Genomic DNA, 17142 nt, shown 5'->3' with positions numbered 1-17142 from the left:
GTGTCATTCTATTTGCCAGAAGATGGCATAATAAATCGCAGTAGTATTTATCAATGGTTTGCAATTTAATAAAAAGACCCAAATATCTCTTTTTAGGAGTCAGGGCATCCACTTGGCAAAACGGGATGCAAAGTAGTGACTAAATTAAACGAAAACTAGTTTATTAAAAAAGATTTATGCAGCTGGAGAAGATAAAAATCCCGAATAAGTGCCAACAATGTACACGATGAAGTAGAGATTGCTATTTATTGATGATGTGAGTTTCTTTGCATTTACAAATGCACAAAAATGTCATTTAAAGTATAACTGAAGGAAATAAAATCTGATGTGAGTCTAAACATAAGACTTACTAGCTGCAGTGATGGTGACCACCACACTGGGAAGGGCAGCCAGCCAGCTTATGCCATCTATAAACGTACTACAGACAAATATTTTGCCAATGTCAACTGTTCTACTAAACTCTTCCCTCATTATGCTGACAATTGCCTTGCATTACGTTTACCATAAAATAACTCTCATTGGCATCCAAGCTTTATAAAAACACCTTCATTTTGCTCAAAAAGGGCAGTCAATAGATACAGAGAAGCCAAACTGAACAGCCTCAACAAAATAAAATTAACATCAGCAGCAAATCCTCTTGCTGAAGACTTCAGATATAGTGCACGTGTACCAAAGTTCTACGGTTGTTAAAAAGGTGCACACACACACTTATTTTTGTCCCTTGCCTTGACAATCTGGTTAAGTAAGTCAGTTATGGATTTTAATAGCTTTTTCAAGGTAAGTGTAGCGACTTCTCTTTGGGGCTTTATTGAAATGGTCAAGCCCTAGCCATGGCCGTGGATGAGACATGTTGCCTAGAAAAGAAAAGAGAAAAAAAAGATATTGACATTTTAAGATTAAATTGGAAAGCTTCCCTTACACAAACTACTCTGGTGTGTCCTGCTCACAGTTTGCTAGGAACACAAGGTACGGGAGAGGGCTGCACAACTGTCCTACAGTCCACAGCCAACCTGGCGGCTTTCCTGGCCGTTGCTTTCCTTCCAAAAATACATTTTACAGCTGTTTCTCAATCAGGTAGCTGGTTTTTCTTCACTTCAGTCACTTATAGGAGTTTACACCAGTGAAGTGTGTGCTAAAGCAAGAAAACTACTCTTATAATTCATGGTCACAGGCACATCAAAGTACCAGCTTTCACCAAAGTGCTGAGCCCGTTTGAAACGGGCAGACACCCATCATCTAAATACGACAACCTAAAGTACAGTTTCCATATTAAAAGTTCTCTCTGCGGTATTAAGTTACTCTTCTCACCTGGTTTAAGAGGGAATATTTGTTACATATGTGTAAAATGCAAATCATCAGTTAATTAAGAAATCATGTAACTGACCTTTATTTTCCAAGGAAAAAAAAAATTGTCATCTTTAGATTGTGAAGAACACACACAGAGTTTTTCACTTGTTCAACCCAATATGGTTTTAGCTACCACTATTTTTCATGAAAACCCCCAGTCCATACACTTCTTGCAAATGGGAGAAATTCTCTTTCTCCCATCTTGAGAGATGTCCTCAATGCAGAGCATCAAATGTTCTTTGAAGGGAAATGAGAAAGGCAGAAACTAAATAGCCCCTCAGTAAGAAAAGCACACTTCTCCATTCAAAGCCATCAACTGCAACCACTAAAGCACAAGATGCTTGACCTTTTTGGTTGCCTGCATCTGCATTTTTGATAGATTTTCTTCAATTATCTTTGTTTGACATAACAGTCAATGTCAAATGTAACAGAGAACGGCCAATCTAGCTGAGATGACTTGAATGTCTTTCTTTAAAGAAAGAAATGAAGTCCTACACCGTTAGTGCAGCCCAGGCATTGCTAGAGCACATTCTTGTAAAAGCCAAGGGACACTGCTGGCATTGGCTACGTCAGTCAAATTACAGAATGCCAAAGCTGTGGTTCAGTCAGGCCAGCACGTGTTAAAATTTGGCATTTGTAGAAACATGCGAGCCCCACACTTCAAATACTACTTAGATCAGAAGGCATGAGAGCATCATATTATCACCCCATAGGAGACTTCCAGGGGGAATGAACTCTAACAAAGTGTATTACATTAAAGGGGCAACTTCCTGTGAAGCCTCAAAACCCTTTTATCTCTCATTCCCTACAACTCTTGACAAACAGTTCAAGCTTTCCTTTCTCCAATTTCTGCCATCTTCTGTCTTTTGGCCGGGTTAACTGGTTAGTCTTTCGCACTGCTTTAACAAAACTGGCTCTGCTTTGCCCAGAAAGTCCGACAGTTCATTTCAGGCTATTGCCTTCCCCTTCCTGTCCCCAGAAAGATGACTCACAGAAGAAAATCAGGACTCTGCCTGCTCTGAGCACACAAGAGAGAGTTTATTTGTCCATGGAGAAACATTCACCTCCGAGTTTGTCATCCAGAGACCCCTCACAACTAGTGCGGAGTAAGAGGCCCTCCAGCGACGCACTTCTCTGCTCACTTCTGCCAAAACTTTGAATGCCTGCACATCTGCACATCCTCTCACGTTCACAGCCACGAGCCATAAACCTGGCTGTGCAACATACCACCATGAGAGGACTTTTTGCTAGGTTCCCACAAAGTGCTCACTAATGGTACGGGTTTAACTCTGTGGGTTTTGAAATAAATGGACAGTTACAGGATTTCTTTACAACTGTTACATAAATCCAGAACACAGCTTGGGAAAAGAAAAAAAAAAAAAATCAGAGAAAGCTTGGCCCTAGTGCAACCTGCCAACAAAAACCAGAGCTCATAACTGTCAGAGAAATAGAACTGCTGCAGAGAGCAAGTTTGTCCTCAGTCTCATTTCTACCAGACACAGCGGCTCACAAAAAGGAACACTCAGCTAAGCTAGGGGAAATAAACCCCATGAATTCAGGGCTTTCAACAGAGCCCTGCCTGCAGATTCGAAGGCGCTATTTCCAGATGAAACTCAAAAGATGACTGTGGTGGAGCTGCTGGAGGATTAACCTGGTTTCTCCTATGTGTAAAGTCCTCAGAGAACAGAGCTTTAAATAACAGTCAAGTAAACAAGATGGTAGACCATCCACAGGCAAATTTCTCAACAGTGCTGCATTTGTAGCTTGGTGAATCACCTCTTAGGAAAAGAAAATCTAAACAGCATCCTATCCACATGTGTAATATTCTTGTTGGATTCTTCAGATTCATTGAAGATAACAAGAATGAACAAGAAGCATCTTCAATGAATATAAGAATTCAAATACCTCTTTAAGCACACTTAAAATAAGACACTTCTTAGAAGGCACCTTAATAATTTTTAGGAATAACACAAGCACATACTGCCAAAACAATGTGAGAATCAAACATACAAGGGAGCAGATGGTCAATACAGGTAAGGTGCAACTGTAACTCTTTTCTGTAAAGTATGTTATACTGGTATTAGACCCATTTAGTCACTCAAATGCAAACTTTTAACTCAGAAGGAAACAGATTATTCAGTTATTTATGTGGCTATAAAATACATTCTTAGAGTAACATACACACTTAAAACTAAGTAAGCACACAAGTGTGTATAAATAGTTGCTCAGTTACTACATACACTGTATTTTGTGTACAAAAAGCAATTTCCTTCTGCATCCCGAGTTAAGGATGATCACATTATAACTACTGGAAGAGCAACTTCAGCAGGTCAAAACAGTCAGGCTGTTTAACAACTCACCAGGTTGGGGCTCAAAATCTTTCAAGTTCACTTCATACTCATCTTCATTAAGATACTGGTGTCGGCCCATCATTACAATTGCAAATTTAAACTATGTAAATAAAAAAAACAAAACCAAAACTGGTAAGGTCCTGCATTAAAATAAAGCCTTCAAGTCTATAATTTCATAATCTCACTTGCAGCTGGTTATGAGTGGTATTCTTCAGGGGGTGATAAAGGCCAATTTTGTTTAAAATCACCACCAACCACCTTGACAATGGGTTAAAATGAATGCTCAGGAAATCACGAGACTACATCTGGAGTACTGTGGCCAGGTTTGGGCCCTCCAGGGAAAAAGAGATGGCAACCAACTGCAGCAAGTCCAGCAATAGAGCAGTAAGACAGCTGGGGGGGCTGGAGTCCATGGCATACAAGAAGTGAAGGGAAATCAGTTTGTTTAGCCCAAAGACAAAAATGCTACACGGGCATCTAAGGGCTTCCACGCACTGCAGGTTGTCACACAGAAGCAGGCTCTTCTCAAGAGCTGCACAGCAGACGAACAAGAGGCAACCATCAGCATTTGCAAAATGAAAAATTCTGATGACCCATAAGGAAAACAAGCGTCTTCACAAGGATAGTGGTGATGCTCTAAAATACAATGTGCACAGTGTGGCAGAATCTCCACCTTTGGGAGTTTTCAAACTGCAACAAGGTAAAACCCTGAGCAACCCCACTTAACTTCAAGCGAGTTCTGCTCTGAGCAGGAACCCAAAGGGGTGGTCTCTAAAGGTCCTGCACAACCTAAACTTTTCTAGGTTGCTTTAAAGCACTGCTGAGTATCTCTTCTGATGCAGGACAGAAATACTCCTACACATCCTACCTAATTCTTCTCAGAAAAACCATTTAAGTCAAGCAACTGTTACATTGATCAAAATCTACATTTATCCCAAATCTGTGGTGTCCCAGCTTCTTAAAATAAACTCACATATAGGGTCTACAATCAGCAATAAAAACCCTCCCAATTTGCCATTACCTTTTCAAATTCTTTTTCTTGTATGTCCAGCATTGTCTGAATCCGCTTCATAACCTCTCTGAAGTGTTCACCCTAATAATTACAGCAAGATTTTTAATGTCAAAAAAATTTAGGAGAAAAGGGATGCTGTTAACATTTCCTGCTTCAGAATTCATTGAAATACACTGCCTTAATCTCTCAGGTATTCACAGAATTACACAAGCGTCAACATGATCCACACAACACAGAATAACAACTTGCTACAAATTCAGCAACTTCAAGTCTTATTGATCCATCATGATACAAACTGTCCAATAAACCAACCAAGCACTGCTAGTGATATATGCAAGTCAGGTTAAAGGTAAGAAACTAAGTCAGAAAATCAGCAGCAAAATAAGAATTTGGAAAAAAAAACCCTACATATCCTCTCTAAGCACAGCACTTTTACGTACTGCCTTTACACCTGTGATACTCCCCCTCAATTAGTGACTCTCCGTAGTTTGTTTCTGCATGCTGTGTATACAAACTGACTCCAAAAAGTGGTGGATACCATCAACTTAATAATCAGTAATATATATTAACTCCACAGACAGGGAAATGCAGTGCAAATGGCTTCCACCAGAAATCACCACACCGGTTTTATGCTACATCAATAAAAATTATGGAAATATAGTAAAGTCCTATGCAGAGATGTGGACGTATTTCTCATTCCAAAACTTTTAGAAAAGTAGTTAATTTTCATACAGACTAACATACACGAACCAGAAAAATTTAGAAGCAAATTGCTAACCGCTCCCAGAAATATACTGTAGTATTAAAAGAATTAGTGTGACATCCAGCTGGAGCAGCACCACGTAAAAACTTCAGAATTCAAATTAAGCTTTCAAAATCAGCTTCACTCTTGTATTCACTTCCAGCCCTAAAAGATTAAAGCACATCCAACTACAGAGGTCAGGAAATGCCAGGTCCTCTTAGAAAATGTTGAAGGAAGCAAACTCATTTTTCATAACCATGTGTCCGAGTAAGAAGCGAAGCAACCACGGTGTAGCCACTTTTGCCAATGAGTTTGCAGTGCAATTACTCCAGTGGTACTACAAACAGCATTCTAGGTTTGTTTGGAGCAGTTCTGTGGGTGGGAAGGCAGGGAGGGGGGTGCAGCTGACAGTACTGCTTTCATAGCATTTCGAGTTCTTGACTAATGCTGAATGCCTACTTTCTAGACATGGCACAGGCTCACTGAAAAAATAAATGAGCTGTATATGGAAAAGAACTAAGGTGGTAAATGATTTAACTGCAAACACACACACATGAGGCAGAACCTTTCATACAGGAGCAGTATTTTCCAATACACTTTCTATACTAATCCATTTATTTGACAGTACTTTAAGAAAATGTCATCATCACAATCCCATGGGGACAACAAGGGAGGCAATACTGTACCTGGTGTATCCTCAGCAAGAATGGAATTCCAAATGTCCCGAAAACCTCTTTGTGGAAATGTGCCACTGTGATTAGCATCTCATTTTCTTTATCTATATCTACCTGGTCCAGAGGAATTTCCTAGATCCAGACATAAAATTATGACTGCAATAAACCAAAACTTCCCCAAAAAGTAACTTATGAAGTAACTAAAAGCATAACTGATGCACTGTTACATACGTAAAACAAGTCTACTTCAAAACAACTACAAGAACTGTGCTGTTTGACAGAGTCTTTTCACAAGAGTCATTCATTCCTGTCCTGAGCACATTTCAGCTTCCGCCAGTCAATATTTTCCTGACTTCTCTGAATGGCTTTTTTTAACATGAGATCTTTTACCAGCTGTAGGAGTACCTGACAGCAATATTGCAGACCTCTTGTCTCCTCATTACAGTTTACAACTGGCAACTTTTTTTTCCCCCTCTTAATTTTTGATCTTTGAGACAAGTTAAAGAGATTTGAATGATGTTTAGAAACTTCATATAGGTATCAGAATTTGGCTCAAGAAGCTCAAACTTAACAGAAAAGGAAACAAAGTCTTCTAAAATACTTTTTTAAAGTATGAAAGTGGGTTTTAAGCATAAACATTTATATCATGAGTCCTCAAACAAACCTTGGAAATACTGCTAAGGCAGCAAATACCCTACGGACAAGCCCTTGCTAAGTCTTCATGTACTGGCATAATAAACATACATAAAAAAAATTAAAGAATGAAATCATCGTAGGGAGGCAGATGGAACAAAGGAAAAATTTTAGATGCCTTACCATTAAAAATACATATATATTATCATGTAAGAAAGCCTGGTGCAAGTATCACAGTATTTGAAAATCAGGATCCAGAAAGAGCTCAGAGTTTCTTCTCTCAAAGTCAGGTTTCAAAGCTTCAGTAAGAGAACAGTACCTACCTCTATTCGAAACGTTCGACTTGTTGCAGGTGACAAACACTCTAACAGCTCATCTTCCTGATGGACACCGATTATTTTGTAACTTACGATTTCTAGCAGCCTTAAAAATAAACAAACAGGAAAAGCATTAAAAAAAAGTGCAAGATTTCTCTCTCAAACCCTGAGAAGGTTTAGTGTAGTCAGGATGTAAACAGATGCTACTACAGTACTTGTACAACACATACAGTCTTTAGTAAAAATTAACAGTTAAGTTACAAGAGGTTAAATTACTTCTGGCTCACGGCAAAAAAAAAAAGCCAGTACTTGCAATTATGAGACAATTTTTTAAAATGTAAACTAATTTTTGAACTCTCTTTAGATGACCTCACTTTTAACTCCTGAGAAGTGAACAGCATGAAATGCTTGAACTGGAAACAATTATTAAATTGTGAGTTAACAAACGCAATTGATGAAAGTTATGCATCTCAAGGATGTAACTTTATGAAACAAAATAAATAATTATATAAAATTAGTATCTGCAGTTAATAAGAACTCGCTTAATGTGAATCTGGAAGCTCTTTATTTTTAACACAGTATCAGGCTTCATTGGATAATAATGGTTTCCACAGTATTTTAAATTCTATGGATACTTTTCTGCGTAAAACCCACATGATCACATAAAAGAAATAAAAATCTTTCGGCTTTACCTTAATTTCCCTGAACCTTTTTCAGACAGTTCTACAACTTTTTTACATTCTTCTAATAGGTCCCGCACACACCCATGCTTATCTGGATATACTGTTATTTCCTATGGAATTTGAAACAGGAAAATTGTTAGAAAATCTGAAAATGCAAACAAACGTGTGTTCTGTGCTTTAACGGGATTGTTCATCAAAAATCTTTCTTTAAAAAGGTAACAACTGAAGTGAACACCTACGTTATCTTCACTTTTTTTTTTTTAAGGACTGACAATTTTAAATTTTTTTTATGGAGGTTTGGAAGTTTTTTGTTGTTTGGTTGGGTTTTTTTTTTAGTAAGGTTCAACTTTGTACTGATTTTGTTATTCAGGGACAACAGAGCGTGTGAACCACAACCACAGCCACAGCAGCTTTGACACCGAAAGGACAGCAAGCGTGTAAGAGCCAGCTCACTCACCTCTTCCCTAAACTGGCTATTTAGCCATATGCATTTAAAACTTCTTCTGTTTTCAAAATCAGTTATTTTCATTTTGAGCTTAAGGAAGAAAAGAAAAACACTTTAGGCATACTTTGTACAGGGCAGAAATATTTCTTTAATTCGCACCAATAAAAACAAAAGACTCTTACCTGTTGGTAGTAAAGTTTCTTAGGTTGCCTAGGCTTGAAGAACTGCAGAAGATCTCTTAAAGTACCTTCATAATTATGTCTAAGAGGATTACCAGGGCCATCCCTATAACTAAATAAGGAAAGAGAAAAACATAAGTATCTCTTTATAGTCCATCACTGCTCAGTAGATCAAAGTACCAAGTACATTTTTATTCTTGGCTTCCAGTTTCAAGTAATTCCTAGCACAACCTGAGCAGCATTACATTCAGTGCTTTAGAGATTTTTAAAATCAGGTGAGTGTTTGGGAACAGAAACACCATTTGCTGTGCGTGTTAACTCTCTGGGACGTTTACAAGCTCACCTTTAATGCTGCAGGGTGGCAGACCTACATTCCTCTGAAACTGCCAATATACCAGCACATGCTTTAGATGGGGAAAGAGGAATTTGTGGAGCCGTGTGATACAGCAAATTCCAGAGTGACCGCAGCACTGTCAACTATGGAGAGCTACTCAAATTACAACAGCCTCACCGGTTGAGGGAGATACCTACAGGTCAATAAAGAGCAATCTACATTTACATGAATACAAAAAGAGGATGTAATTCTTGTGTGCGTTATTCCTGCAACACATACATATAACTACCAATGTGCTGCTGTCCACTCTGGTTTTAGACAGATTCAAATCCAGTTTTACAGAACTGTGCCTGAGAACCAGAAATATCCCTTCCAGCAGCTGTGAACCTGTTAGACCATCGTCACATTCATAAAACCACATTTGCAGACTTTGGAGGGGGGAGGGTGGGAGAAATCTGTATAGCAACTCCTGCATTTTAACCTGTAAAATCAGCAAAAATCCTGCTTTTATGTGCACTTGTTTCTGCTCTCCTTTGTTCTAGAATTCCACATTCACTGAAACGGCACTTGCATTAGCTTAATAATTTGACCTACACAGTAAGGCTTTGAAGTAATCAATGATTTTAGAAATTTAAACAACGATCCTTTAGAATGCATCTTTTTTCAATGACAGTTACTAGAACTTCTCTAAAATGTGCAATTCTCAGAATCTTGAGTCAGCCACGGCAATATTTAAAACTGTCAATGCGACTCGCTGTGTGTGGCAGAACATTAACGTTCTACTGGGAAAAGAAGAGTTAACCTGGAAAAAGCTACAGAATAACTGCTACCTATCTGTAGCTGGACCAAATATTGTAAAGAATAGTTTAGACACAGAACAATAAGGAAATCGATCTTACCCTTGGGACTTGAAAAACTGTAATAGCATTGGATCCGTATTAAGTCTTTGCGCAACTGTCTTTGCAACCTGCAAATAAATTACTTTGTAAGTTTTGAGTTATTTCAGTTAAGACATCACTCCACAGTCATACAGTTGTTCATTACATGTCGAGAACATTATGCTACTGAAATTCTGAGACGTGCTATGTCTGCTTCCTCAAGGCAATATAAACTAAACTGGTATGTTCAGCTTCTCAACAGTTCCCACAGAATAACAGACACTGGGGAAAAACAAAAAGAGGAGCCCATCTGTTTTATTACAATAACCACTCTCATCAAATGGCCACAAAATTCACAAGAACAACTCTACTCCTCTTCTAGTTTTTGTTTATTGGGTAAATAAGTAAGACTTACGCTTTGAAAATTCCCACTATTTTTAATTCACTTTAAGGAAGTTAACTTGCTGGGTAGTATCACCACATTATTCCCATCAGTATATTTCATGTCACTGCCTCACAAAAAACATGAGAATTCTCTACTTTTCCCTTACCGAAAAAAAAAAAATATACAGAACTTACACTTTAAGTAAAAATGAAACAACAAAGCAAGCTGCTGAAAATCAGACAATACGAACAGGACAGCAAAAGTCACCCCTGACTTCCCTGTGTATGCAGATGCTCAAAGTTCCTGCCTCTGGTGACAGAAAATAAACTGTCCAGCTTTAAGTGATCTTTTTGACACTGACAAAAGCAACTGCAGGTGAACTGTAGAAGCCAAATCTACTCAGGCTCCCAACAGATCCCTCTATGAACACAACCGGTTTGATCTGTTAGTACCACTGAGGATTAAACAGGATCATAAAGAAAGCAATACAGTCTGGTCTACAAAATGAATAGTGTCGGTGATACTACAAGCAGAAAATAGGTATCACTGGATTCCAAAGATATTTTCTTTTTAACAGCTAAATAAGTTGAGACATGTCACTTAGGAAGCAAATGCATAATTTCATTAGAATATAATTTCCCTGACAGAGCAGAATAGCATATAGAGAAAGAATCCTTTAGTCAAATAACTCATTATTAATAAAACTGGGGATTTTAGACTATTTTCTTCTCACAAGCATTACTAGCTTCCCTAAATTTTTCATTATGGCACTACAGAAAGTGTACAAGAACAGATCTACTCTTATGTGGATGAATAATGTGAGTGTGTCTAACGCACTTGGGAAGTTACTTTCAGAACAAGGAAACAAAAGCAGAGAAACAGGACACATGCCTGAAAGTAATTCATCCTATTGGATAATGTAACAACAAAGCCTGGGTCATTTGGGATGGTTTTATCACAGAAAATGACATCCACACGATGATAGAGGTCTCGGAAGTATTCTTTAGCTGTTGGTAGCTCACTGTTATCATTTTCTGGGTCATCTCTGCAAAAGCGAACAAATGATAATACCATTACATATCGTATTGTTACATGTACAAGCAGTTAGGGCTTTCAAAAACATGTTCTACGTTAAGGCAGCGACAGTTGAGAGATACAGAAATTAAGTTTGGAAACCTTTTTAAAGAGCCACCACTCGTACACAGTAAAACTAGTACAGTCAGTAGTGACCCACACCCCCGAGTGTTTCTGTGCAGTGCAAGGGCAAACGCACTTGTGTGCTACGCTGGCTCATTTGGCAATCTGGCAGTACCCAGTCATTTCACAGCAGCATTCTAGCAGCAGTCGTCTCTCCCTCCCACCCTGGCACATTACTCCATGTCTGTAGTGATGCTGCCACGGCTTTCCTCATACTCCTGGATTAATCGCTTTACACCGAGACCAGATGTACAGTAGCACTCCTCGAACCACAGAAGCCAAACGGCTGGGCACAGATGCTGGTCTGGGTCACTACTGACTGGTACCCCTATCTTCTCAGCAGAGAAATGGCACCAGGGTACAAGCTGTGCACTTACCCAGGAGTCAGCAGCCAGCCAAAGGTGCATAACACCAACTGGGTCAACACAGAATGCGAGTTCCAAGGCATGACATGAGAAATACATTCATCTCACATAATCTGGGGTAAGAGTGCTGAAGATAGACTAGCTGGCTTCCACCCACTGTCAGCCCATGGAGAGAAACATAGCAACACAGTTGGGTGTGACCATCACGAGTGAGAGCATAGAAATGATGATTTATAGCCCTGACAAGCTTATGAAAGATCCCTTTAGCAGATACAAGATGCAGGAGTTCTCCTTTTGCCTCGGAGAAGACTCCAGTCAAAGCACCAGTACACATGTGATCTGCGTGTGCTCGGGCAAATCGGGAGCATCTCATCACCCTACACCAATGTGGAACTTATTGTGCACATGAGTAAAAGGAAAAAAAAAAGGGAAAGCCATTTAGTTCTGGCAGCTCCAGGTCAAGAGCCTTGTGCAGTGGTAACAGTACTGAGCCCGAGATCTGAAATGCTGGTTGGCTCTTCAGTGTCTGAGTTACAGCAGCTCCAAGTAAAAGCTGCAGAACTTGGACACATCACTGAACACATTCTTTGGTAATATTAAGACCAGTTTTTTTAGCTTTCTAAACTAGGATGAAACCTTAAATAATGTGGCATGGACATTAAAATACTACCAATATTGTCTCATTTCCTCTCTGAATAAACAAATGAGAACTGCTGACAACATGTCTACTGTTGGGAAAGTATACTTTGCTCTTGTTAAAAATGCTAACTTAAATGAAGGTCTGCTTTCAAAGTGAACCAGGTGATTTAATTGCAATGACAAGCTGGCCCCTTAAAATACCTACTTCTGAAACACTATGATGTCACCATCCATGAGTTCATCAAGAGCTTTATCAAGAGATACATCATAGTCTTGAATCCTTTCTGTTAAATTGGGTTTAACTTCCTGCAATAAAGAACAAAAGCTGTTGATCACAGAATAAACAAGACAAAAATAAAGGTCACAATAGTAATGAAATCATCAGATAAGGTGACCTGTACTTTCTTTCAACTGAAACAAGTGGATAGATTTATATGTATGTAAATTAAATGTAATCTTAGCAAAGGTCTGGATACATCTAATTGCTATTGATAAAGCTGGCTGCTCATTTTTACCTTTGAAGTTTCACTCAAGCTATCTTAATTTGCAAAGTATTTTATCATTCAGCATTAACTTACTAGCACTGAAAATTTTCCACAACTGAGAGATTATTTTTTTACTGATGCTTCCAGGAAGCTTGGAGAACACCGGTTATGCTCACTTCTTTTAATAGTGCACAACTTTGGTACAGCAATTCACTTGTCTTTTTTAAAAAGAAAAAGAATAAAGCCGTATTAAAAATGTGTGTATTAGAAAATATCCATATGCATATTATGTATTCATACCTGTAGGTTGACCTATTGGGATAAAAGCCCCTGTTTAAACAAACTCGAATCAAACTGCAGGCCTGACCTGCACAGAGTGGAAGTACCTGACAGTTCTGCATTTTAGCACTGGAACCACCAGAGAGAGCAGCGTGACCACTAACAAAAATCACAATAAAAACCAAGTTCCTTGTTCTTACTAAAGCAAGGACTCTGCCTTGGCAAGATCTGCACCTTTAGCGCTCAAAAAAAATACAGCAGCTATAAAGATTTACTATTTTGGTGTTTGGGCAGAAACATGTTAGCAGACTAAGCCTTTTGTTTGCTTATTTCTAACTTAAGGAAGGAAGAAGATGCAGCATTTCCTGAACTCCACTAAGGGGGGCACTGAAAATACAGTTGCCAATGATGTTGCTCTAATACTGCGACTCAGAGGATATGCACAGATGTAGCACGGCAAAGCTGCTCGTGTACAACTTCCTGTAGAGATTTTTGTTTTCAAAGCCTCACAACTTCTAGTCGTTTAATTTTACATGTTTTGAAGTTAACCATCTGCTGATACTCTCTTGCACACCACTAAAAGCTACAAGTTAGAGTGCTTATGATTTATAAAATACCATTGTTACAAGTAACCTTTCTTTAACCAGTAAAGCTGCTTTTTTCTCTCATTATAGCATGCAAAAGACAAAAACATTACAAAAGGTCTATCAATCCAAACCTCATAGAGGATAAGGCTAGTTTCTTGTGGAAATCCTGCTCTCTCACACATAACTGGAAGCAAGTCACCTGTTGGAAAAGAAAAGGAATGTGAAATGTGCTGTACTTTAACTGCTAGCGAGACCTCCCGCGAAAAGAAGAGAACCTGTTTTTCTGCCCTGGAAAAATACTTTTAAAATGCCCAGGAAAGAGAGTCTTCCAAGTTAAAACCTCTCTTCTTGATTCAACCCAGGAACAGAATTTAAAGTTTCCTTCCACCTCATCTGAACAACAACAACAAAAGGTGCGTGCAAGGCCATCCAAGATCAGAGAGAGAAAATAACGCTGTTCCTTTCCCAGGGGAAAAATGTTACTACCTTTAAAAAAAACTAATACAGCTAAAACACAAAATAAGAAAGGATGCACCAGTCAAATAAAAGAGACATTCAAAATGACAAATCAAGGGGGATTTTTTTTCAGTGAACACTTGCTTTAAATTTTTTAAATGGATTTAAATGGATATTCTTTAAATGGACCCATCTGAAAACCAAGGCTCACGCCCAATTCAGATTGCACAGCTGCTCTCAGGCTACCAATCCTGAAAAGCTGCCCAAGAGTTATTTTAAAAGCTACTGCAGTACATTCCACAAAACCACTTGAAATAGAAAGCAAAAACTGGGGAGCAATATCAAATCACAAAGCTTTCCAGCAAGCCTGAAACAGCTGCTAACGCTCAGCAACACCTGGTGAACACAGCAGACCTCTAACAAGAAATTAACTGACAGCCAGCAGCGGCTTAAGGCAACGTTCTCAACCTCACAAAGTTTCACTGGCACAACATAGGGAAGAAAACTATCAGCGGACCAGCACTGGTGTAAAAAACACGTAGTCCACTGTTTTTAAAAAATTTCAATTACAAAAACGAAACTGAATTTTAGAACTCACGTATTTTACAGGATATAGGTGTGTAGATATGTCCACAATAATTCAAACTCCGAGTCTTCGGATCATACATCTTCAGAAACAACATTACATCATCTACAAATTCAGAAACAACATTTGATTTAAGTAAGGCTTATCTGAGTATGGCTGGGGGCGGGAAGGGGAGGGGGAAATCACTTAGATATTTTTCTTTAAACAGTAACAAAAATGTATCTTTGATTTATTAATTTGATTAATGCTCTTAACATATTCTTAAATACTGACATTTTTATAACCAACTTCAAATTTATTCAGTTATTCTAAAAAAATGTGAAACATATCTTACACCCAAAGAGAAATGAGGAGGAAACTGCATAAGAAAAAATAATTTCAATTACTTAAAGAACTAAATTCAGTTTGATGGGTACATCAATGTCATCATCGAATAAAGAAGTTCACAACGTTTTCTGAGTTATGCCCCAAATGAAAGTACTTTGTATGTACTCCAGTTTTAGCATATATGCTTACGATCTTTATCAAACTTGGGCAATGTTGCTCCAGTAGCAGCCATCTCTGGATCCACTGTTTCCAAAAATATTGTCCACGGATTCTCATTGTCACTAAGCTCAATCATCTATGTAGAAAGATGAAGAAGAAAAAAGTCTTTGGATAATATAATACAACCTGATATCTGCATTTTCATCAGATACAAGAACATCATGACATTCTACGAGTGGGAGAATTTTTTTTTGTTGTATCAATAACAGGAAATTTATGAAGTTCATGAAGAGAAACAATAACAGATAAAAAACCACGATAAATGTTTTAATGAAGCAGAAATGATGGGTTTCATTTAAAACAGACCTACTTCTTTTTCATTTAAAAATACAGCTACAGCTGTATTTATTACAGTAAGAAAATTACTTTGCTTTACAAGTAACAGGACAGTGAAACCAATCACTGGGTTTTGTGGTATTTAGACATAATGCTTTACACTTTAAACCACACATTTCATTAAATCCACTGCTTTTGCCCAAGTAATGGAGGGCTCAAAGACATTTCTGCTTGAAATCTAACATAAAAATCATGATTGCGCTTTTTTATGGAAGAAAAATCATGCATCACACTCCTCAAGTATCAAACTAACAGATACAGGTTAAATTAAAACCCTGAAAAATCTAATGTCTTTAACTTAGATTCTTAAAGAGAACTAAAAATCATAGGCAACGTACAGAAATAACGTCCTCTTATCAATGAATATTTACCGTTTTATTGCCATCTGCTTCATTATCTAACATTGCAGGTCTTTTTGTTCCATTACTTCTGGCTTGCATTGGCCACAATCTGATTTGATCCTGGGGAAATCCCTAAAATAAATAAGAATTGTGTCAGGAAACAAACAAACAAAAAGGGCTAAGATACTTTTATTAAACCCAAACAGAACTTCTATTTTAAAACGTCTAAATTATGACTGCTCCCAATCCCTGGAGAAGATAAAGACCATGAAGCAACCATAATGTAATTAAATAAATACACAGATATTCAGCTATGGAAAACTTACCATTGTTTGAGAGAGATTTTGAACAAATTCTGTAAGTGTGGAGTTTTTTAATACTTTGAAAACAGTGTATTTCACTTTTTCTTCATCATACATATCATTGCCTTGATGACCACAGAACTGATCCTCTGCCACTATCTGAAAAATGACGTTTAAAGGTTACTATTCACATCAACTCAGCTGCACAACGCAATACCTTCTTTACTGTGCAGTATCACTGGGTCTCTGGATGGTGGCACACTGCTAACACTATTAGCTTTCTCATGAAGAAAATTTGCTAGAATACAGATTATAATGTAATTTTAAATTGCAACTGATAGTCTAATCAGTGCAAGTAATCAAAATACACTAATTCTTACAAATCCCAAACAATTAAACAGTTGTGCTTAGATCCCAACGTTGGGGACACATGCTCTAACAATCTTGGCACTTAAGAAAAGGCTACATAATTATTTTACTGGTGTAACACAAAGAGGCCAGCCTAAAATAATCCCTGTATCTCCCACAGCTCCCGTGCATTCTTTGTGAACAGAAAGAAACTGCAACTCTGCCAGGCTCTCCACTGAAACAGCTCTAGTGCAAATGCCACGTAGAACAAGCAAAACTTCACCATGATCTCTACTTATCAACACCAGGAAGGAGATGCAAGGAAACATGGAGGCAAATGGAAAATGCGTTCTTGTTTTCTTCTGCCAGATGGGCTCCGGAAAGAGCCATAAACAGGGTTCCTTAAGGCAATACATAACAATCTAGTCCATCTGCCTTTTCCAAAAAGATAATTGCAAATATAAGCACACTCTCCTGCTTCCACTTGATGAGCTGTGTTTGGCAGTAGTCCAGGCTTGCAGCCTATGACTTGATACTTTCTAATTTTAGAAAATAATTCCTGAAGGAGATAAAAGTGCGGTGGCAGGGCAGTCATTTAAAATAACCTGGTCCTTTTCCTTTCACCTGAATTTAATATTTTTACTTTCAAGCACTTAAATTTCTAGCAAAAACAAATGTCAATAACATACAGTACT

The 17142-nt window shown here is 38.1% G+C and overlaps 1 protein-coding gene across 1 annotated transcript in view; it reads right to left on the bottom strand.

The window, feature by feature from the left end:
• Nucleotides 1–229: 229 nt before the first annotated feature.
• The window catches only part of USP7 (ubiquitin specific peptidase 7 (herpes virus-associated)), a 40431-nt gene continuing 23518 nt past the window's right edge, over nucleotides 230–17142 (bottom strand). Inside the window, exons 15-30 of the mRNA XM_010183702.1 lie at nucleotides 16124–16258; nucleotides 15828–15929; nucleotides 15091–15196; nucleotides 14587–14679; nucleotides 13664–13731; nucleotides 12387–12487; nucleotides 10872–11025; nucleotides 9617–9684; nucleotides 8387–8495; nucleotides 8217–8294; nucleotides 7769–7869; nucleotides 7083–7182; nucleotides 6139–6258; nucleotides 4720–4791; nucleotides 3708–3798; nucleotides 230–854 (exon numbers count right to left, since the gene is read on the bottom strand). Of these exons, the coding sequence (XP_010182004.1) occupies nucleotides 748–854; nucleotides 3708–3798; nucleotides 4720–4791; nucleotides 6139–6258; nucleotides 7083–7182; nucleotides 7769–7869; nucleotides 8217–8294; nucleotides 8387–8495; nucleotides 9617–9684; nucleotides 10872–11025; nucleotides 12387–12487; nucleotides 13664–13731; nucleotides 14587–14679; nucleotides 15091–15196; nucleotides 15828–15929; nucleotides 16124–16258 (1605 nt within the window). The 3' untranslated portion in view covers nucleotides 230–747. The remainder of the gene's footprint in view (nucleotides 855–3707; nucleotides 3799–4719; nucleotides 4792–6138; nucleotides 6259–7082; nucleotides 7183–7768; nucleotides 7870–8216; nucleotides 8295–8386; nucleotides 8496–9616; nucleotides 9685–10871; nucleotides 11026–12386; nucleotides 12488–13663; nucleotides 13732–14586; nucleotides 14680–15090; nucleotides 15197–15827; nucleotides 15930–16123; nucleotides 16259–17142) is intronic.

The sequence above is a fragment of the Mesitornis unicolor genome, unplaced genomic scaffold (assembly GCF_000695765.1).
Source record: "Mesitornis unicolor isolate BGI_N332 unplaced genomic scaffold, ASM69576v1 scaffold17754, whole genome shotgun sequence".
NCBI classification, from domain to species: Eukaryota; Metazoa; Chordata; class Aves; order Mesitornithiformes; family Mesitornithidae; genus Mesitornis; species Mesitornis unicolor.
Note: the sequence above shows the minus strand (reverse complement) of the source record. Positions and strands in the feature narration are given on the sequence as shown.